At 45.6% G+C, this 22,503-nt stretch overlaps 1 protein-coding gene across 1 annotated transcript in view; it reads right to left on the bottom strand.

Annotated features, from left to right (window-relative positions):
- Positions 1-101: 101 nt before the first annotated feature.
- smtnb (smoothelin b) overlaps positions 102-22,503 on the bottom strand; it is a 48,848-nt gene continuing 26,446 nt past the window's right edge. Inside the window, 16 exon segments of the mRNA XM_073467003.1 lie at positions 102-1,757; positions 2,952-2,995; positions 2,997-3,129; positions 4,631-4,782; positions 4,929-5,055; positions 5,150-5,326; positions 5,408-5,480; positions 5,565-5,627; positions 5,883-6,062; positions 6,952-6,984; positions 7,209-7,284; positions 7,567-7,752; positions 15,331-15,404; positions 17,461-18,081; positions 19,288-19,339; positions 20,577-21,265. Coding sequence (XP_073323104.1) covers positions 1,604-1,757; positions 2,952-2,995; positions 2,997-3,129; positions 4,631-4,782; positions 4,929-5,055; positions 5,150-5,326; positions 5,408-5,480; positions 5,565-5,627; positions 5,883-6,062; positions 6,952-6,984; positions 7,209-7,284; positions 7,567-7,752; positions 15,331-15,404; positions 17,461-18,081; positions 19,288-19,339; positions 20,577-21,265 — 2,834 coding nt within the window. The 3' untranslated portion in view covers positions 102-1,603.

Below are 22,503 nucleotides of genomic sequence, written 5' to 3'. Positions count from 1 at the left end.
GTAGATTATGAATTTAAGCATGTTTGACACTCCAAGTGAATAATCTGCTGTGGAAAAGTGTTTCATGAGACAATTCAGAGCAATAATCCCCCACAAACGCATTCATTTCTCAAATTGGTTTAATTTGAAGTCACATTTACCTGTGGTGCACAGAAACATGAAATTCTAATGTGTTTTAAGCTCTTATGTACATCACTCACTGCTTCGTGGAAGGTTTTCGTTTTTCAGTTGGCAGCAAAGTCATTTCTCTAAATCTACTAAAACAGCTTTAAGAAATCATTTTCATCAAAATAAGCTCTGATCTTCTCAAAAGGAACCTTAAATTTTACAAGCTGAATAAAAATCTTCATTTAAAATTTTCCTTAACCTCATAAAATATTAAATCGGCAGTTATGTTCAGTCCTGATTTTTTATAAACTTTAAAAACAGAAAGCCGGCTTTCATCAGGCCTGTTAACTTGTCCTGAGAGTGACCCCCAATTTGTTTTACAAAACAATCCCGGTAGCTTGAGCTTATGGACTCACTTTAAACAAAACTTTAAAAAGCATAATGTACACACTAACAGAATACAAAATAAAAATGTATTTCAAAAACAACATCTACTCAAGCATAAATAAGGAGCCCTCTAAGAGAGCTGTGTGTGAGTGTGTCTGGCAGGGCGAGGCAGTGACGCCGGGCGATGACGGCAGTATTTCTGTGACGTTTTTGTACACAGCAAAAACGTACTGAACTGCAAGCATTATTGCTGTTAGAATAACATTATGACGATACAGTAATACAGTGGGGGGGTACAATGTCGAAAAGATATCTGAAACATGTTCTCAGTAGCACTGGAGAGTTCAGAAAGGTGAGATCACTCTGCGCTGAACTCTCGCATCCATTTGAACAATGAAGAAACAGAAAAACATCCCTGTGCTCATGTATTACATAGTAACATACTAACTGATTACACCATTATGAGAATAACTTAATTAAAATACTTCAAGCAACCCAAGTTTGATAAAAAATGAAAAAAGTACCGAAATGAAAGCCAAATAATGCGTCGTAAAGGTTGGGTATATTTTTTCTTCCTCAGCAATGGCAGGAAATTACAATAATCACAAAAGTGAAGCAGAGAAGATGTAAGTATAAATAACTTAAAAGGGGAAATACCATAAAAATATTTCTCGTTTCTCTGCGTAGTGACACAGCCACTGCATTTTTAAATATCACCTGGTACAAAGCTGAGTTTGAGTACAAAGAAAAGAAAAAAAAAAGAGATGTAAAATTTTAAAGCTTAAAAAGGTAGTCTTATAAAAACTTTGGCGCTCTGTTGCTGGAGAAAGGTGGACTTTGTGTTTAACGATGTGTGTTCAGAGGAGAACTGAAGTAATGAATACACGTCACCACTGCCAACAAAGATAATAAGCAAACTGATACACAAACACACACACACACACACACACCGAACACATACACACAATCCTCAACTTGTCCACCAGAGATGTGCAACTCCGTGTCCCAGCCTGTACGTGTGGAGGTGGTCATCAGGTGAAGATGGATCTTGGGGGGACGGGTCAGAACTGGTGCCAGGTCGAGAAATGAACGCTTCACTGAGCACAGGTCAGAGGTCACAGGGCCGACCCATGGACATCTCGTATCTGCGCAGGTGGTTTACCAGAGACTGTACGTAGGTGAAGACGCACTTGGAGTCGGGTTTGTTACCCATGATCATCATGTCCTCCACTTCCAGCAGAGGCATGCAGTTGGCGTAGGTCCTGAGGAAGAGGCAGACGGTGTGTATGAGAACAAGGAGGAGGAACACACAGAATGGGAGAAGACCAGGGAGCGGATTCATATTCAATCATCCATCAGGTGCTTTCTCAAGATCATCATTTTACACATTAACGTTTGTTTACAGGTCTTGGGGAGTACCACTACATATGTGAAAATAGTAGCATCACATAATTTGTTTTTAAACTGTCCACAGTGTTATAGGAGTGAAATGCTCGACAAGTGGTGTGCTTTTAATACCTAGCGCCTACATTACCCACAGTGCATCTCTTTATCAGATTACATGCAGCTTCCTCTGGAGCCACAAAAGGCTTTACACTACATTGTAACATTTGGAGTAGTACTGTGGAGTGACCCTTTAAAGCAGCTAGTGTTACACACACCATAACTTCTTCTGTTTTCTCGAAACCATCACATGGAAAACTTTTTTAAAGCTCTCTATAAATAAATACAGCGTTTTAGGAGCTCACATCTGAGCTGTGCAGAGAGTGACCACAGGGTGGCATTATCTCCACATACTGTAAACCCTCTGACTCATCCTACACAGAGTGGAGTATCAGGGACAGCACACAGCCTCATTGCTCACATGACAAAAATTAAATGTCAGTAACATAAAACCTGTTTTGTCATTTAAGGAACTGTAGACATGGAGCATTCAGCACTTTACTGTTACAGTATCACCTTTAAAAGGCTTTACAAGCCGAGTGCATAAACACGTCTAAAGTCACACTTGATAAAAAGTCAGTGGACAATATGGCATCAACACGGCCTTTCTGTTCTCTGCTTTGTTTCTTAAGTCCTCAGTTTGAAACATTGTGATGCAGCGGTTCCTTTTAAAGTGTTGAGCTGCAGATGGTCCTGGCGCTCTGCCTGGGCCATAGTTCGGCTATGCAAAAATGGACACATGGAAACACACACGCATGCACACACACAGAAACCATGTTTGGTGCTTTGGATCTCAGTAGCTTCAGATTAACATGAAGGATCAAATCTCCAAAAGCAGCCACTAAAGGAGTTTTCCGAAACCACCGTGTTTGATATACAGTAAATCCTATCAGCTGCTTAAAACACGCGCACACACACACACACACACACACACACACACACACACACACACACACACGTCTGTCAGAACCAAAGTGAGGTCCCGTCGTAGGATCAACCCCTCCCTCTCTCACCATGGGTTCAGATTTAGGTGGGGTGCGACTCTAGGAGGAGTTTTTGGTTTTAACCAGGCCCTTCGTCACCAGACCCCTGTAGAACTCCTGCAGGTACGTATACACACACTTCCAATCCGGCTCACGCATCTTCACCATGTCGTCCACATCCAGAAGCTGAGGACAGTCCACTAGTTTCCTGTTTCCCGCAATCGGCAGGGGGAGGAGAGAGATGGGGGAGGACGAGGAGAGGAAGGAAAGGCAAAGGAACAAAGAAGAGGACGAGATAAGAAGATAAGAAGAAGAGAGGAGGAACAGGACAGAGACAGTGGACAAAGTGTGGGAAAGAGAGGAAGGAAGAGGAGAAAAAACAAACAAAAAAACAGCAGTGAGCAGCCAAACGAAAAAGATTAAAGGTGAAAAGACAGAGGGGGAGAGAAAGGACACAAAAAGAAACAATAACATTACATTCTCTGTGATCACAAACATATCCATGAGTCGACATGCTTCATGAACATCATGATACGTACAGCGTGTGGCAAACACACACACATAAACACACATAAGACAAAACAAAATGTCAAATGAGCGTCGGGTGATGCTCATTCAGCCTTTTTGTTTGTTGTTGTTTTTTTTCCTGTGCACTAAGACGAGAAGAATTTGGACCGTTTCAATACGGCTACTTCAAGACAGTGAAAAAAACAACAAGGATTCTGCAAAAAAAAACACAATACAACAATATAGTGACTCTAAAAAAAACACACTTGTGCAGTGGATGGGGTGTGTGTGAGTGTGTGCGCTGGGATTCGTAGATGCTGCGAGGGTCAGGAGGTGCCTGAGGGAAGTGAGTGACGGTGCAACACAAAGGTGGAAAGACAAGGGGCTGTGGTTGGGTGACAATCCGGTGTTGAGAGGAGATAATTAAAACATCAGCATGGACATTATCCTACTGGGAGCATGTGAACACACATACACACACAGGTGGGTGGGGAGCATCACAAGTGTGAATGGTGTGATGCAAGTGGGATGAGAAGGAGAGAAGGAAAAAAGAGAGGAGGGAGATCAGGAGGGATATTATTGGAGCTTGTCCGTTTGTTTTTAACCTGGTGGTTGTTTGGGGAGGGTTTGCTGGCGGGTCTCTGGTTTAGAGCAGACGGAGGGAGTCACAGCAGTTAGAGAGTGGAGATTTAGAGGTGGAGTAATTAGAGTAGCGGCAGTTACGGAGGATCGTTCAGCCTTGAGAAGGTGCGATACACCTGGGAGAGACAGGGATAGTTAACACCGGGACATCAGTCGAGCAGCTTCCACATGTTTTTCGGTCCGTCTCTGCGCTTCAGACTCAAGAGCAATACTGAATAAAAGCGGGGAGTGGGTTTTACAGAGGACTGAGAGAAAAGGTAGTAAAGGCTTGAGCTGGGAGCAGCACAAAAAACTGGCTTGGATTGTTGAATCTGTGACTGCATTGGATGGAAGAAAATGTCTACATCTTTAAGCTTCGGAGGAAAGCTAAGCCTGCGGTAGCTTCTTCTGCTGGTTTCCTCTCAGTCTTCACATCACAAGCTTAAAAAAAAGAAGGTTCACTGCAGTCGACGTTGTCCAGCAAAGTCACTCTTGCAGTCCAAACTTAACAACAATAAGAACTGATGTGGTTAGTGGACATGTTACTGGGACAAACTGGGTGTTTTCGTATGCATACTCACTCTGCAGTGCTGAAGGCCACCTCAAAGTTTTGCCTGCGGTTGCTGGGGCTCAGTGAGCTGTAGTCAAACGATTCAGGGAAGAAATTATGCACCAGGGCACAGAATGCCATGCCGTTACTCCAGCTGGATGAAAAATTCTGAATGTCCACATGCTGATGGGAAAAGACAAACAGAGTAAATACAGAGGCAGTGGTAGATGAATGATGGAAACATTCCCGGAGTCGGAGAATGTGATCAGCTACAGCTACAGCTTCAGCGGCTGAGATTAAAGACGAGCACTAAGCACACAGTGGGTTACCTCATATGAGCGGGTCTTGGCGCGGCACCAGTCGAGAAGCATCTGCTTGATGGAGTTTGCGTTGGGTACACCAAAGCTGGTGGAACGCTGGACCTTGTTTACCTTGGCGACTGCCTGGTTTCCAGGGCTAAAAAAAAAAGTCAGGGTATTTGTTAATATTTACACACTCTGACCTGTTCCTCTTCTTTCTTTGGTAGTAATACGTCTCTGTTTATCCTTACCCGCCTCCCTCCTTCTCCAGCTTCTCTATCATGGCTTTGCGAGCCTGCATGGCGGAGGTCTTCGGCAGAGTCTGAGCCCTCATCAGCTCCTTGCGTCTCTCCGCCTGCCTTCGCTCCACGGCAGCCAGCCCGCCACCGCCGCCGCGAGAAGACGTGTCGTCCTCACGATCGAACACACTGAGGCACGGACATGCAGAGCCGAGTTAGCCAGAGATTTTGCACTTAGTGTCACCACCGTGCTGATGTTTCTGAACCTACCTGCCCACTTTTTTGCTGGAGGAGGATGACGTTGAAGAGGAGAAGCTGTATGATTTTGACTGCACTGTTCCTCCTGAAACAGACACAAAGACAGATGAACGCCAGTGGTCTTGAGACTGTAATCAGAACCAGAGAGGTAAATAAAGTGATGACTCACTGTCTGTTTTCTGCACATAACTGGCCTCGACGACAGTGCTGCGTGATGATCTGCTCCCGTCATCTAAACACACAAATACACACTTTATTAAATTATTTATATATGGGACATTTCATTTGTTTTCCATCCGCTTTTACTGTTTGCTGTTCATTATAATTTGCTACCCTGTCTTTCCCTTTTTTCCCTCCCAGGGTGCCTTCTGTGTTTTGCAGTTGTAAAGTAAGAAGTCACAGTAAATAAAGGTTTTTTTTGTTGACTTCAGTGATTAAATACAGGTTCAGGAAAGGTTTATAGAAGGTTAAGGAATGCAAAAAGTACCAGACTGGGCGAAGCGGTCTGTCTTGGTGACTTGGCTGAGGCTGGAGCCATCTGCTGACTTCTCCACCTTCCTCATCACCACCTCTCCTGCTCCGACCCCCGGGCGACCCTTCTGTGCTCGCTCTTCTCTCTGCTGCCGGAGCTCCTGCAGACGGGTCTCGCGCTCCTTTTCTCTTTGGTCTGAGGTGGAGAGGAGGAGAAAGATGCCGAGGGAGAGGAGAGGAGATGGAGAAAGTGGAGAGATGATGTCAGTGGAAAAAGAGGAGGAGGAGGAGGACAAGAGGTCCTAAACAAACTGCCAGCACCTCATCTGACTGCCACAAAGACGGATTAAAACAGGGCTTCCAAATTTGAGGCGATACATTTCAGCGTTCTTTCCACAGTACCGTAAAATTCCTCTGAACGCACAAACACCCGCAGGTGGGAGGCTCACCGCCGGGCCAGAGCTGTCAAGTAATACATACTGCACAAACATCACAGATCAAAGTGAGCAAACACACTCTGATCATCCCCTGTGGAAGGCTGTGCCAAGTGCAGCAATGTCCAGAATACTGATACCTTAACACGTGCACAGCTTTTATCCGAGTGTGTACATGTATTTAAACATACTGTGCAGCATTAATCTTAGACATCTATTCTTAAACTCACTATTTCGTTCTGTCTGATATTTTTGGCTGTATCTGCAGACATCAGGGCATTAAGGGCACTCTTGGACCCTTTGCATGCTCGATGCCACTCAGTGCACTGAACTTTCACACATTTTTCTGGGAATCCAATTAAAAGGGTTAAACTGTCGGCTCAATGCAACACGACACCTGGTGAAACCATATGGTGAGTGCTCACTGCAAAGCAGAATAGGCTAGATTTATTCTGGGTGACTGTGCAACACTGACATAAAAAACAGAACAGGATTCATGCACATCAACAAAACTGTCAACATGTCCTTCATCATCCCACACAGAGATAAACTGTTGTAGTGTAGTTTGTCAATGACAGGATGGTGCACACAAAAACACAAACGCAGGCAAGTATCAGCTGTTAATGCACACTGCACACCAACCTGTCCTACCTATTTCCTCTTGAGTACATCCCAGCATGACCTCTGAGGGCAGAGTGGATAGAGATAATGTGGAAATTGCAAGTTTATTTAAAATTTGTAAAGAATAGCCAGAGAAAATACTGATAATAAGGAGAAAGAAGCACAGTCCATTGTGCATTAAGAATCATTAGGCTTGATTATAATGAGGTAGTGTGTTTAAAGAAAGGAAGAGCGCAGTCACGATGAATAAATTAATGGAGCGTAAACTTTCATGTGGTTGTCGTTACCTCTCTTTTTCTTGCGAAGGTCTCTCATGGCTGCACGGATCATCTTCCTCTCCTCAAAGTCTTTTGACTCATCGAGCTGTGGCAGGAAAGAAAAACACACAAATGGAAACAATGAGAGGTTGTTCCTAACAAAAAGGCCAAAGTGGCACGGCTCTATTTATGCATGCAGTTCTTGCATAGCGTTGTGCACACACACACAACGCTCGGCTGTACCTTCTCCAAATATACCCTCGCATAGCTGGGGAGATTTACTGTGAATACACAAATGTTCTGAATGACTGAAGCTGATCTGTTTGTTACAACAAAGCGGTGCTACTGAATCTAAATCACCCAGAATTATAACTTGGGTGTGAAGTACCATTTTGTCAAGGAGCTCCTCATCCTCGATGGCAGCCAGCTGTTCGGCGGTCATTTTTCCGGAGCGCTCGTCGGGTTTGGCCTGAGTGCTGGAGCCGTTAGGGATGGCTGGGACTTGACACGGGACCTGAACGGACGGTCCAACTGAAAACACCGGCTCAGAGGCCACAACAGGCTCTGTTTCCATCTGCATGAGACACATAACACAAACAAACATGGCATGAGCAAGAGCACGTACACGCTGACGTGCAAAAGGACACACAGTTACATTAATAACATAATAAGATTATAGAGTTTGGAGTTAATGTGCCCGTTAAGGTGGATATGTGAACTCCTGCAGGCAGAATCCTCAAATCTGGAGCTCAAGTTTAAAGTCGTTCACTTATGAAACCAGGATGAGGGTTTAAAGAAACATAACTGAAGCTTCCTGCCATCTCAGATGTAATAAGCACAAGAGGACTGTGGTTAAACACACTGCAGCCATAATAGGCCTGAGTGTGTGAGGTACGCTCACTCTAATAATCTCTTTTTGTACCAAGACTGCCCACTAACCATATCTCATCATTTCTTCCATCCCCTCTTCCCTGCAGCCAGGCTGGAGAGGGTGACAGTAAGCACATGAGAGCGAGAGCAACTCTGCCAAGTTACTGTTAACGTGGTTCATGGAGTGTGACTGACACACTGAGTGTCTAAATGATACTGAGCTGCTGCGAACTAAGAGTTTATGTGACAGGTAAGGTACACCAGTATAGCTGGCAGATGGGAACAATGCATTAGCAGATATAAACTTTGAGGGGAAAACATCCAAAGCCATCCTTCCTGGAGAGTGCGCCAAAGAAGGAGTGTAGAGAGAAAAAGCATGCTGAGGAGGAGGCAGAGCACCGTAAGCACACTATAGGTCATTAAGGTAAACCTGGCGAGCTACCAGCACATTCTGAGTGAACATAAATCTACAGAAAACACCTCTTAAATGGCACTGAATGCCTGTGGCAGCCTATGGGTTCTAGCTGTGGCTGTAATGCTTTTGTTGTAACCGAGTCCTGGTCCAGTTATAGCTCAGACAGCTGGCCCCGTCTCTATCCACAGCTGCCCGGCCCTTCTCCCTGCGGGTCCAGGTCTCACCAGGGAGGGACAATGCCCAGCACAGCCACAGCGCTGAGTGATCAGGGGTGGTCACTGGTTTTAAGAGTTTTCTGGACACGGGACAAACTGGACTGAGAGCCACTTGACCGACGAGGAATGTTTTGGGACACAACTCAGCCAAACAAGGGCTCCGAGTCAGGCCATGGGGGAATGCGTGTGGGGTGAGAAAATCCTAGATAACCCCAGTGCTCGAGTCATGTTTAATTCAGCTTCAGTCTACTTACTCATCAGCATGAGTCACTGTGGCATAAAAACGATCTTTTTGTTTAGTTTCTCTCTTTCACTTGTAAAACAGTCTCTACAGCAGAATTATAAATAACCATTATAGTACAAAAGCGCAGATAAGGTGACCCCTCATTATCTCAATCATCTGTTACGAGAGCAGCTGATTGGCAGAACCAGCTGTCTTTGCAGGATTAGACAGGAATATGAACTCTGGCTGGTTGAATAACTGAAGATAATGCCGCAAATACTCCATATCCCTCAAAACGTCATCAGTGCACACACAAACACAGGGACTATTATGGGATCTCAAGAGTACACAAAGCAAACAAGGCTAAAGGCCATGGTTGTTATCCTGACAGACATGAAACTGTGCATCGATCTGTATAACGGGAATGTGAGACCTTAAATGTTGTTCTTGTACTGAAGCCAGTACAGTAAAACCTTCTTGAAAGAGTTCATGTTCCTGCCAAAGTGAACATTATGGATGCTTTTATGTAACTTAAGGCCAGGGACCCGGTTACCGTTAAAACGTGGTCACTCTTTCCTCCACCAGGAAGTGTCTCCACTCAGCAGGACACTTGCATGCAGACACACACACACACACACACACACACACACACACACACACACGAGCGCTAGCCAGGACACGATCGGAAACAAATGGTGTTAGAGGACTGGAATACCTCCGTGACAGATTGCAGTGAAGTCTTCCACATAAACACAATCTGTCAAAACTGACTGACAGCTGAGATGGTCAAGCTTGTTTAAAAATGAAGTGAGAACATAAATGTCAGATTAAAACCAATGGAGAGCTTAGAGGGATGGAACAGCAGGTCAGCGAGTACGTTAGCAGAACACCGTGTCGCTGGCATGTCGCATAAAAGCTCATGGCCAGCTGATCCACAGGTACTGTCAACATTGGGACGAAAGACATTCCCATTCTTCAAGCAGTTTATGTAGATTAAAAAGAGGTCATGATCAGAACCGTTAACAGAGAGCAGTACCATGCTGTTGTCACAAATGTTTGCCATCAAAGAGGGAGCAGAGAGGGAGCGGCGGGTTGCAAAGGTGGGCGGATGAGGGACGGGTGAAGGCTCCGGTTTCTGAGGTGTGCTTGTCTCAGCGGATGCAGAGTCTGAGTCCTGGGTGCATGATATAACTTCCTGGGGTGCACTTGAAACAGGGCCAGCAGAAGCATCCTGGGGTGGACTGGATGGAGAATCTGGGGGAGTGCAGGATAAAGTATCAAGTGGTGCTTCAGGCACAGGGTCCTGCGGTGTGCAGTCTGGAGGATCACTGCATGAAGTTGGAGGATCACTGTATGAAGTTGGAGGATCGTTAGATGAAGTTTCTGTTTCACATGGGATTGAAGGTGAGCTTTCCTCGCTGGGGTGCTCATGTAGTAAAGGATCAGGTAGCCCCATTACCTGGCACAGCACCTCCACTTGCCTCACCAGCTTTTCCTGCTGAATCCTCAGCCTCACATTCTCCTCCTGCATCCTGGCGAAGGCCTCGGCCAGAGGAGCCACCTGAGCTGCTGCCTCCTCCAGACGGGCATCCACTCGCTTCCCAAAGGCCTGCAGGTCACTGTGCATCTCTCCGACTGCACACCGTAACGTTAATTCGAATTTGCTCTTGCAAAACTGCTCGTCTTCATCCTCTACCTCCTCCTCCTGAGCAAGCAGATCGCCAATCACCTCCTCCAGACCAGACTCGGCGCAAGCACTATCTGGGCTGCCCAAAGCCTCTGGAGCCTCTGAGGCTGGGAGGAAGTCCAAGTTCACTCCAGGCATGGCCAGACCAGTCCCACTCAATGTTACACTGGCCAAAGTCCTTTTAGATTAAATCCACTTTTATATCCCAAAAACTTGGAGAGTAGGCTCAGAGAAATCAACCGGTTGTGGCCTTCTCGGTCACTCTGTCTGCAGAGACTTCCCAAAACAATGCACGCTCTTTATACCCCCGCACATTGCCCCTCTTCACCGGCCAACACCCTGACAGCCAATGAGCATGCGAGGAATCCCGTTTCCCGGGCAGCAGTAGCCCCACCCCCGTTTTTCCAGGTGCCGTGGACATGTCTATTTATCTCCAGCCAAGCCATTATTCCATTGAGTCAGTCAGTCCTGGGGCACTGGTGGAGGCTGGAGGGGTACGGTAGGGGCAACAATTCAGAAAACTCACCCCTCCCTCTTTCAACTCTCCTTTTATTTAGAGCCCTTGTCCTTCACACCTCGCCTGGCGGGCAGCGAGGGTTTAGATGTGGCTCTAGGCCTGGACTGAGTAGAGTTATACATTAGCGCTCTCTCCCCTTCAAATTGCTTTCTGACCGAATGCAGCCGAGTCATGACTAATCAGGTCAGTTGAGTTGTATGGCTGTGATTCAAGGCAGACCTCCAGAGGGAAGATCAGTCCATGAAGGACAAAGTGTTGGGGGGGCCATGACAGGGCACAGTTCTCCACGGTTCTGGGCAAGGATGTTGGGAAGGACATCTTGGCCCTCCCAAGATTTGGTTTTAGGCTTACTGGCAAAGCAGCAGGGTCCCAGCTGCGGCTCGTTTGGATGCTTCAAGTGCTTTTGTGTTAAATTAAGAGCTCCCCAAGAGTGCTGACAGAAGTCTGCGGCGGGTACGTTGCTCATAGATGCTCAAGTAAATGCCGACTAAAGATCTATTGGCATATTGCAGAGAAATCGTACTGTACATACTGTATTTCTAAATGCAGACTGAATAGAAGCATGAGGCTGCACATGACGAAATGTGACGAACCTGAGATTATTGATGATTGTCAGTGCGTCACAAACATTAAACAGATCTTAAGCAGAAGACTTCACTGTATTTACTTTAACCTTAAATGTTTAAATCAATGTGTGTATCTCTCAAAACAAAGAAACAGATAACTCATCTAAGATCATAATAATTTGGTAGAGCAAAGGGCAACAGTGGCATCTCCAGGGATTTATCGGTAAGCAAAACAGTTCCCAGGAAGAATCTGGCCTCCAGGGAGAGTGGAGCGAAATGTGACAGGCAGCAGGGAAAGTGGGTCAAAACCCATGAAGGACATGGCCCTAGTCCTACCATGCATCAAAGCACTAAAGCACTTTAGCCAGGGTAAAGCATGAAAGACAAGGAGCAAGACAAATAAAAAGACTAGCAACAATTTTCTAATATAGTAGCTGGATTAAATTATATGGGACAGTGTCTGCGGCTGTTGAAAACCCTCCAATGCTATTTACAAGAGTTTCCAAAAACTGTGTTGAGCGGCGTCCAACAGCGCTCAGAAATAAAGCAATGTAGTGATTCAGTCTGAAGAAGAACCAACATAGCAAAGAGGGAAAACACGTCTCTCAGCCTGCAATAAAACATCAGGAATAAAACACATTGGCTTCAATCTGTGACACATGTGAGCTGGTTGGGTAACCAGTATGTGTCATCAGCAGTGTGTTTACAATGGGGTCCTTCTCTTCTCTGTGTGACACTGACTGTGGGCCTGCGTGTCCACGTTCACGCAGCAGCGCTTTAACAACGTGACCCAGAGCTTGGTAGTGGTAATCTCTACGACAAGAGGAACTGACTGACTGTCCTGTCATCACCCTCGTAATAAAACGAAGGCATTATTTATGTTTGTTTTTCAAGGCCGAGCGCAGTGATCGGCATGAACGGACAGCTGAGACGAGCGAGAGCAGCTGTGATCACTCGGAGCAGGAGACATCAATAATCAGCTGCTGGGCTCACCTGTCTGAAATAAACTCTGAAATACTGCAAGCGTCTTGACCTTACCATTAACTTAATCTCCGTCTTGCTTTTATAATAAACAAAAAGAAGCAGCTCCATCTCTTTTACTCACATTAGTCCTTTATTGTTTTAAAGTCTTTCCATTGTTTATTTCAGCTAAGAATGTTTCTCTCCGTTGATTCTTAAAATGGGTTGTAATTTATACTCAATCCACCGCAAGAGCTGATGCGATCAGCACCAACATGTTTTATTGGAATTAAAAAAATACCACTAAGGAAATAGTGGAGGTTGTGCACGTTCAAGTTAGACCGCCGAGGAGAAGCCAGGACCACCCAAACAGATCAGAGTCCCAGACAGGAACCACTGTGGTCAATAAACAACAATCAGCAACACTAAACAGGAAGAGCTTATTAAAACTCATGCTACACTGCATATTGCCTCGATATCCACACACCCTTCTTGCTAAAATGAACACAAGGCCACTTTAATATGAAGCCTCCCCTGAGGTGTCTTCTCCGCTCACACAGCCTTAATCTTTGACTAAACCAAGGAGAGTCGGAGAACAGGTGGTCTCTGGATCAGTCTGAAGGTAACCAGGCTGCGTCCCCCTGGCTGATGCTAATCAACTGTGTCTGCTGCTGTTGCAACAATCTCGTTAGCCAAGTCAGTCTGGTCCCGTTTAGCTGTTCAGCTCTAATGTAAGTAGAGGTACAAACAGACGCATCGAGGAGGCATTGAGATCCGATCACTGAGAGCCCGTTTAGTGTGTATGCAAATGTGTCCTGGACTACACTGAAGGGCCACCAACTCAACTGATATCTGTCTGGTTCACTGTAATGCAAATTACATGTTTGGGGTCTCTTATCTGCTGCTTATCTCAGCAGATGTTTGTGAACACTGTCAGTATCCACAGACTCCCTTTTAAAAAATGAACAAATTTGAGGGTTGTTGCGTTTCTTTCCTTGTAAAGTCAGTTTGATGCAGCAGAGCAGTACCAGCCCGTCTGCTTCGGTGCATGTTCCTCTTGTCTGCCAACACCCTGTTTCAACTGATTTCACCATTTACACTTAATTTATGAAGGAAGGAACATTTTATCTAAGGTTAGAGATGTCAGATTTTAGATATACAGTAAACAGTAACTAATATGTTGCCTATAGAAAAGTCTTCACATTATGCATTAGATCCAGTCGCAAGTGGTTTCAACGCCTCTTTGGAAACGCATTCAAATGCCACGTGTAAACAAAGCCTCATGCTCAGTGTTTGTATGGTCAAACTTCAGCAAATCCGGCAGAAGCAGGTGAAATATCAGCCTGTCAGCGTGCGACAGCCGCCACAGCCCGGTGGTGCGAGCATGCCGTAACGTCTGGTGCGTTACATTTTGCAGCCAGTGTTAAGGCCTGTGGCTTAAGCCTCGTCCCAAACCGTTATGAATCACAGACTAAGTAGGATGGTCACAATTTAAGGTTTAACTAATAAAACAAATGAGTCCATTCTGTTCTGCTGGAAACAATAAGAGATCCTGAAGGTAAATGAACCATTTAACATGGAAAAAAAGCAAATTTTATGACGTTACCTGCACGTTGTCGCAGTAGCACTCCGCTCAGACAGGTATAAACCTCATCTGCAGAATCTGTCCTCTTCCTGCAAAATCCCCTTTTCCATACGCAAGACTCTGCTGCGGTGTCTTAGTTCGTACGCGCCGCTGTGTTTGTGTGTCTCAACAAGGGCCTAACTGATGGAGACAGTCTCATTCCAACACCTTAAATCTACCCTGCAGCCTTGTGGAGCCGCCTCCCAGCTCTCATTAACAAGCTCCCTGGTTCCACAACCAGATTACTGCTGCGCTCGACACAAGGGGCTGGAATAAGGAGTCATTAAAAAAGTACACCGGACACCGCTTCTTCTCTCCTCACCCTCTCAATCCCCCACTTTCCATTCATGAGGACACTTCCTTTCATGGTGGAGAAAGGAGGATAAGGAATGAAGCAAATGGGAGTTTAGCAGCTCTTCCTTAACCCCAGAGGTCACTCATTTGTACTCCCTGCTCATTCTGACAGCAGTCACTTCTCCGCTGTCACTAAACAGCTCTGACCACTTTCAGCTGCACAAATTTGGAGAGAGAGAGAGAGAGAGAGGGAGTTGCATCTTGCAAAAGATGCGATGAAGAGCTTGTGTCAACATGTGTTTTACAAGGAGCTGGATGAAGACAGACAGGTGTGATTTAGGAAACATTTCCCTGATGAGTCGCAGTGGGCACGGCCCGACGAGAGAAAACAAGGAATGCCCCGAGCACCTCCCTCTCCCTCGCTCTCCTTTACATACCCTACAAGGACAGATGTGACTGGCTACCCACTCTGTGTTTGATAAACACTGTTCTTCCCTCCTCTCCCTCCTTTTCTCACACTCTGTCTGTCTTTCACTGTCCCGGCTCACTTGCTTTTCAGGCCTTTATAGGTGATTGTGGTGATAGGAATGCAGGGAAAACAGAGTGGAATTCAATTAAGTGAGTTGGGACTGAAATAGTGCATGACAACAAAATGTTCATCTTTAATTGGAAGGAAATGGGAAAGTGTTTTAATTCATGTTTGACAGAGTTTGTCGGGATTCTGTGGAGCCTCAATGTTGTGATGATTTCCCAGTAATGAATTTGCAAAGACGGACTGTACCTTGATGGAAGATCCGGAGGAGAAGCTGGATGAGGGGACCTTGAACGGTGTCGCTCTGAGGCCAAGGGTCAGCTCTGAAAAATACATAGCAAATACAGAAATTTATATGTTTTTCCAGTATAAAACATTTAAAGTCCACAGTTATGGCTGAACAAGACCAATCTGTCCTAGCCCCCACATGCATGTATACAGTTGAGACGTGTGCACGTTCCTGCACAGTGCTGGCGGTAGCCATCAGTCAGTTGCATAAGCTGCCACGGTGTCATAAACAACAGACTCATGTCTAATAAGACAAGTGAGAACATGTAGATGACGGCACCTTTAACATAAACAGTCCTCTACATTCTCCTGAAAGAGTCAGCACACGCACGCACGCACGAAAGCTATATCATAAAATACAGGATTGATGCACACCAGCGCAGCACAGTGTACATTTAACATTCTTAGGTGCTTTTAAGAGAAATCAGAGACACGATCTCAGTCTGCCTTCAGTCAGCAGGAGACGGGCAGGTTCCCAAAAAAGGAGCCCAAAGTCATTAAGGCAAATTGAGCTGAAAAGAAACCTTATGACCCTCGTGAAGGAGCCCAGTGGGGCTGCCAATGTCTGCTGAGGGCGGGGGATTGGTTGTAAGAGGTGAGGAGGCTGTAATTGCATAGGTCCGGCTTGAGTCTTAAATAAACTGTTTGGGTTGGAGGTCCCGGTTGCTGCGAAGAGCTGAAACTTAAGACATCTTGTTTGGACAGACCGTAAGAGCAGCTGTAGCAGCTTTGCTTCTGAAACGAAAAGAGATTCCTGCTATTTATGTTTATGTTTCAGGCAATTAATGAATCTCTGCTGGTACTGTATGTACATTACATTACAGGAAACACTATGTTTGTAGGAGACAAGCCCACTGCTAACCATGCCTATTAATGATCTGACAATATTAGAAACTCGCATTTTTGTAAGTATGTCTCTCTCTAAACTGTAGTACTTAAAAGTTGACATGAAGATTCAATAATTTACGAAAAATCTGATACTGATCCATGCATTCATTTCCTGTGTGCAACCATGTTTTCATCTGCTGCACACCGACTACTTAGAAAACAGGGAAAACCGTCTCTTTATTTTCTTATTTTTTCATTTTCTGCATGGCTCACTGATGGCCTCGAGCTCAAGGTGTTGACCATGAACTGCATCATCCCTGGTTCATGTCCAGCCCGCGGGCCCCTCATTTCCTGTCATCTCTCTACTTGTCCTCTACTCTACCTCATCGTTTCTCGTGTTCACTAAGTCTTGTTGTGATATATGTCTTCCTCACTTGCTGTGTCCTTCCACTGAAACAGCATATCTTAAAGTGCTGCGTGGAGCTTCAGGGCCAGTATTCAGACAGGCACGCGTTGAACACCTGTTCATGATGTCGTTAAAACTTCTCAGCATCTGGCACATCTTTTTCATTTTGATGCATGTCCAAATGAATGATGAAAGTCAGTGTGTGTCGTTTTAGCCAACAGGAGGTCAGAGAATATCAACAGCGCATGACAAACAAAACGCCTCACTGTGTGGACTTCACTTGCACTGTGACAGTATTACTATTCAGTCTGGCCTGAAACAGCCACTTGTTCTTTCCATTGTCTCAATATACTCTCTGCTACTCCTGACCTCACCCCCCTCCGCACTCCAGCAACGTGCCCACTCTATAACAAATACCCTTCAGTACAACCGTGCTGCTTCATATTCAGCTCTAACATCTATCCCCACTCATCCATGTGCTTTGCTTGTTTATCTTCACAAAAACCATTGTCATCATCCCACTCATGACCGAATCCTTGGTGCCGTCTCCTCCCACAGCGACTTGGATTCCATTGTGTTGATATTAGCAAGGAAAGATATCTAGTTGCTAAGTTAAGATTCATACAGATTGAAACACAGTTGGTTGTAGCTTTGCATACTGTATCACATCTAAAGAGAGAGCTATAAAGGATAATATAATCAAGTTCTACCTAAAAAGCATTGTGCATCAGGAGGATAAACAGACAAAATAACAGATGTTCCTGAACGAATACTTTGAAAAGTCACGTATCATTATAAGCAAGTTAATTTACTGAGCTAGAGTCTGAGCGTTGTTGCTGTAAGATTGATGTTCCTACCTGCTCTCTGCCCCATAGCATTGGTGTTGATGCGTGGGGCCATGTTGGTGATGGGTACGATGTTTCCCCTCTGAGAGGACGTAGAGGAGGTGGCGGCGCGGCCATCCTTGATCTCGATGGTGAGGAAAGTCTTCATGTCCGGGTCTTCCTCTCCCTGGGTGACCTGCTGTCCAGCTGCTCTCCCTGGGGTCCTGTCTTCCTTTGAGTTACTGGAGGCGTGCACATCTTTTTCAGCTGGATGCCTCGTCCCACCCATGGAGTTTTGCCATTGGCCGGCTGAAGACAGAGGTTTGTTAGCCACACCTCTTGTTTGAGATATGGCGTGACTCTGGGATGCGGCAGAGGTGTGAGACGTGGAGGAGTCTCCTTGGGGCCTCGCTGGCCTGTCTCCAGATGTGCTGAGGGATGCTGCTGTGTGTGTAAACAGCTCAGTAGCTCTGGAGTGATTCGTCTGGCCGCTGCCGCTGCTGCTGCCGCCAGAGGTGGTCCCATTCCTCAGAGGAGCTTTCTTTACAGCTGGGACATTTGGGTTCTGACTGGGCTCTGCGAACTTGCGCATCCGATCACGCACAGAGTTGGTGCGGTTGAATTGTTCCAAAACGACAGCTTTCTTCTCAGGTGCTGTAAATACATATAACAGGAGGGGAGTTGAAAAAAACACTCAAACTCAACACAGCAGAGACACAGAGCCTTGACCCGTTCCACTATTCAGGACGAATTTAGCACACTATAGTCTCCTGCTCTCATCTTCTCCTCCTCCACATCAAAAGCCCTCGACAAATCCCACTCCTCTTTTCCACTTCTCTCTAGGTTTTGTTCCAGCCTCTTTGTTTTGCTTGACTTAACCTCCCCCGTTTCACCGTCTTTCACTTCCTATTCTGTGGACTTTTCAGGACATGTTTCTTCCACACATGGATATTTTTTTATTCTCTCCCTGATCCTTAATACTGTCAGATAATGTGTACAAAGCCCATGATTTGGCTCGGGCCCGACGGAAAAGAACACTAGTGATTAGAGGAGAAGATATTCACTGAGGTCATCCTCACAAAAGGAAAAAAGGATGTGCTGCTTGGGAGGAAAACCACAGTTTACAGTACAGTGGACACAGCGAAGAGCACAGTCACAAATGGTGTGTATTAAAACATGTCTTCTCTCCTGTGAGTGGCTCTATATGGTCATACTAATGGCTCCATATACTGGAAGTCTTACAAGATATAACACAGCTGGTGTGAGATTATAACGCACTTCCTCTGATGTAATGATGATGACAAATGTAATGAGCAGTCCATCAGTTAGTCTGCTGATTACTTTTTACAGTGGAGCCCGAACAATATGCAGTTTTTGGGGCTGATAACAATATTAGGGAGTAAAAAAATCAGCTGACATTCACACATTTTTTTGCAGTGATCCCTAAATCCCTAAAATCAAACACAAAAATTAACTTTGCTCATAACCTAATATTTGTGAATCACCCCAAGCAACATTTTCTGCACTGTTCTTTGAAACTAAAATGTTTTCATATACACCGATATAGACAACATACACACTGATACCGATAGATCTGAGATAGGCCAATATCAACCGATGATTCAGCCAATCAATATATCTGTCAGGCTTTATCATTTAGTCTATTGAATCTCAAAAACAACTTGAAAGGTCACCATTTTCCAGACTAGGCATATTAAAGTCTATCCAATCAGCAGTACTGAAGCCAAACATATTGAATAAACAAAGATTAAAAAGACAGAGATGCAGCAAATCCTCTTATGTTTGGATTATTTCCTTGATAAATGTCTTGAACGATGAAGTGTTGGACTTGTCTCTTACCAGAATCCTTTGCTTTGCCATGAGTGAGGGGCAGATCGCTGTTATTGGTTATCTAAGAAGGGGAAAAAAAACAAGAAACATGACAATCAGAAAAATAATAATCAGTAGACGGAGTAAAGGGGATTAAGGGTTGACATACAATGTGCCTGGATGGCAGTGGTGACACACAGACACACGGTCCTACATAATCCTAAATACAGAATCAAACGGTGGTGTTTTCATTATGTAACGTTTGTGTTTGGAGTGAAGCACTGGGCCTCTGTTCTTTTTTTGGCAGCGGGGCCATGATGGGCCCCAGAGTGTTTACATTACTCTCAGGAGACCGAGCATGAGCGTATATTGAAGGGAACAATAAAAGAAGTCCGGGGCCGGCCTTGGGTAAACACATTTAGAGGAGCGACACGATGGCGTCATGGTGACCTGAGCCCCCAAGATGGTAAACGTTGCTTAACAGTTAAAAGTCGGTGCCGAAACAGCAGCTCTGTGTGTTCTCTGCACTGTGGGATGAGGAGAGACAGAACCTCTGGCCCGTAACGCTGCCTATCCCTCTCTGACAGCAGGTGAGGGTGACACGCCGCTGAGGTGAAGCAGAGACAATCAGGTGCACAGTTTATTTGTGTAGCCAAGTAACAGAAGTTAAACAGCACCTAATATGAGCTCAGCGTGACGTGTTTATGGATGCCGATGGGACCTGGGTGTCACTGAAGAATGGAGGGTCGGGCTTTCTTGTCACAGATAATAATAATCAAATGGAAAGAAAGAAATGGAGAGCTTGGACTGTTGGTGCACACGAGCTGTGTAGCTCAACACCCCACTCTAGTGGTGTAGCCATGGTAAACACTGTGTCAGCTGGCTGTAACTGTTCTGAGATACAGACAGGTGACAACTATAAGGAAATACAATGAGAGGTGTCTTTAATAAGATATTCCCTCATGTGGTGTTTTGACAATGACGGTGGACAAAGCTGTGACAGGAGTCCAGGAAGTCCAACTGAAATCACATGTATTCATCTGTTTTTGTGGTTAAAATAATAGAAATCCTAAAAGTTTCTTTATTATTAAAATAGTTAGAAAAAAGGTCTGAAGGAAATATCTGAGATGCTCCTTTTCATTTCAGCTCCCTGGAGGGACGTGTCCCTGTTTTTGTTTGATTGACTTCCCTGTAACGAAGCTGCCTTTGTTAAGTTTCTTCACTCTTTTATTCAGGGTTTTCCTTTAATTTGTCACCTGTCCGTACGTTCCAGACTCAAAGACAACAAGCATCCATCTGACCAGGACTGTATACTCTACCTTTTGTTTCAGGTAGTCGATTTTTCCCTTGGCGCTGCCGTTGAGCAGGCCATTTGCAGGTTCCTTCCGAGATAAAACGGCACCATCAGGCTGGTCCTGGTCAATGATGTGGTCCTGGTCAGCTCCACCTCCGCTTCTGCCCTCAGGTTCTGAATCTGTGCTGTAAGCTGAACCACTCATGGCTACCTCCACCTCCTCGGCTGGACCCCTCTCCTCAGAGGACATACTCACACTCCGGTCAGATGTCCCTGAGTCCGTCCGTTTCCTTGACAAAAGGCCGACGCTGTCTGAAGCCCCAGAGCCAAAGCGGGGTCTGCCACCAGAGTCTGAGACATCTGAGCCCAGTCTCTGTCTGACGTAGGACTGGGAGCTGACGCTCCGCTCTGATGCCCCAGAGTCTAGCCGACCACGCTGGGAAGGACTCTGGCTCCTGTCTGAGGCTCCAGAGTCCAGCCGGGCTCTGAAGACTGAGCCCAGACTCTTCTCTGAGGCCACAGAATCCAGATTGGACCTGGACAGCACAGAGGTGACACTGCGGTCTGAAGCTGAAGAGTCGGACCTTTGACGATGAGACAGGACCAGCTCAGGCTCTGTGGTCACAGCCTCTCTCTGGGGCTGGATCAGCGGAGGTCCAGAGCTGTCATCCTTCACCATGTGATCCAGAACCAACACCATGCCTGAATTGGAGCCTGAAACAGAAAACAAGAATGAAAAATGAGCAATAAAAGCTTTTCTGACTTTCATGCAATTCGTCCTCTCACATCATGAAACTAAAGTAAAGAGAGTTATTGTGTGAGCGAAGGAAGCAGTAGGTGGTGAAGTTTGAGATTGAACTGATGGAAATGAAATACTTCTGCGGCTCCGGGGCCCCATGAAAGGCCGGGCCAGAAAGTATCGCTCGGGATCACAAAGGAGGCACGTGGAGACTTGAGGGGATGTAGGCATTTCCTCCAGACTAGCCTAGTTCCTGAGCAAGATCTGCGAGATTGTGATGGTGGATGTGCGTAAAAGAGAAGGAGTGGTCAAAGCTAAAGAGAGGGAGCATGTGGCATAACTATAGGTGGTATGCAAGTAGGAGAAGTCGGGGAGGAAGCGGGGGTGAAATGGAGACTAGGACAAGTACTTCCCCTCCCCTCTGTCCTTCAATGCTCCCTCTCTCCTCAGGAAACCACACTCCAAACAACACAGCGGTGCCCACATCCTCCCCCTGTGATGGTCTCTACCTCTAACACCCCGCGGTGCTTCTAGTGATGGAATATCTGAGGTTGTGTACGTACCGCAAGATAAAGAAAACAGAGAAAACCGAGAGCGTATCAGATTCCCACATCCCATGTACACACCAAGGCATGAAAACACTTCTGTGTGACCTGCGTTTGCACCAACTCTGCAACCAAATGGGGTTCACCAAGTATGCGTGCCTGTCATTTACAAACCAAATCAAAGAGAGACTCCAGTCTGAACGGCAGCCGCAGCGATCTCTCTTAACTTTCGGATGAGACGGAATCAATTGTGACAGCTTTTGTTGCGTAACACCTCCCGAAAAAAGATGCTCCCTAAACCGCTTACAATCGATTTATTTAAGGCAGCAAGTTGTTGATTAAACAGACCAGATGATTATGTAACACGGTCTGAATAGAGCACGTGATTGTGACACACAATTAGGACAATAAAATCACGCATGTGACACTGGATGGTCCACTAAACAGCAGTGTCTATATCCAATGATGCACTCAACCCAAACTCAATTACTGCTCAACTGTAGCTGAAGTGAGAGCCAAAAACACGCTGCTTCTTCTACAACCCTCACGTTATTGTTCATGTTTTTGCCATCGGGATGCTGCAATGTCCATTGTGTAGTGATTTCTGGGAAAATCCCCACTGCTCCTGGGTAATGAGAGGCTTGCCATTTTTCTCTGAAATAGCTACA

Source organism: Pagrus major, chromosome 5 (genome assembly GCF_040436345.1).
Source record: "Pagrus major chromosome 5, Pma_NU_1.0".
Classification (NCBI taxonomy): Eukaryota; Metazoa; Chordata; class Actinopteri; order Spariformes; family Sparidae; genus Pagrus; species Pagrus major.
Note: the sequence above shows the minus strand (reverse complement) of the source record. Positions and strands in the feature narration are given on the sequence as shown.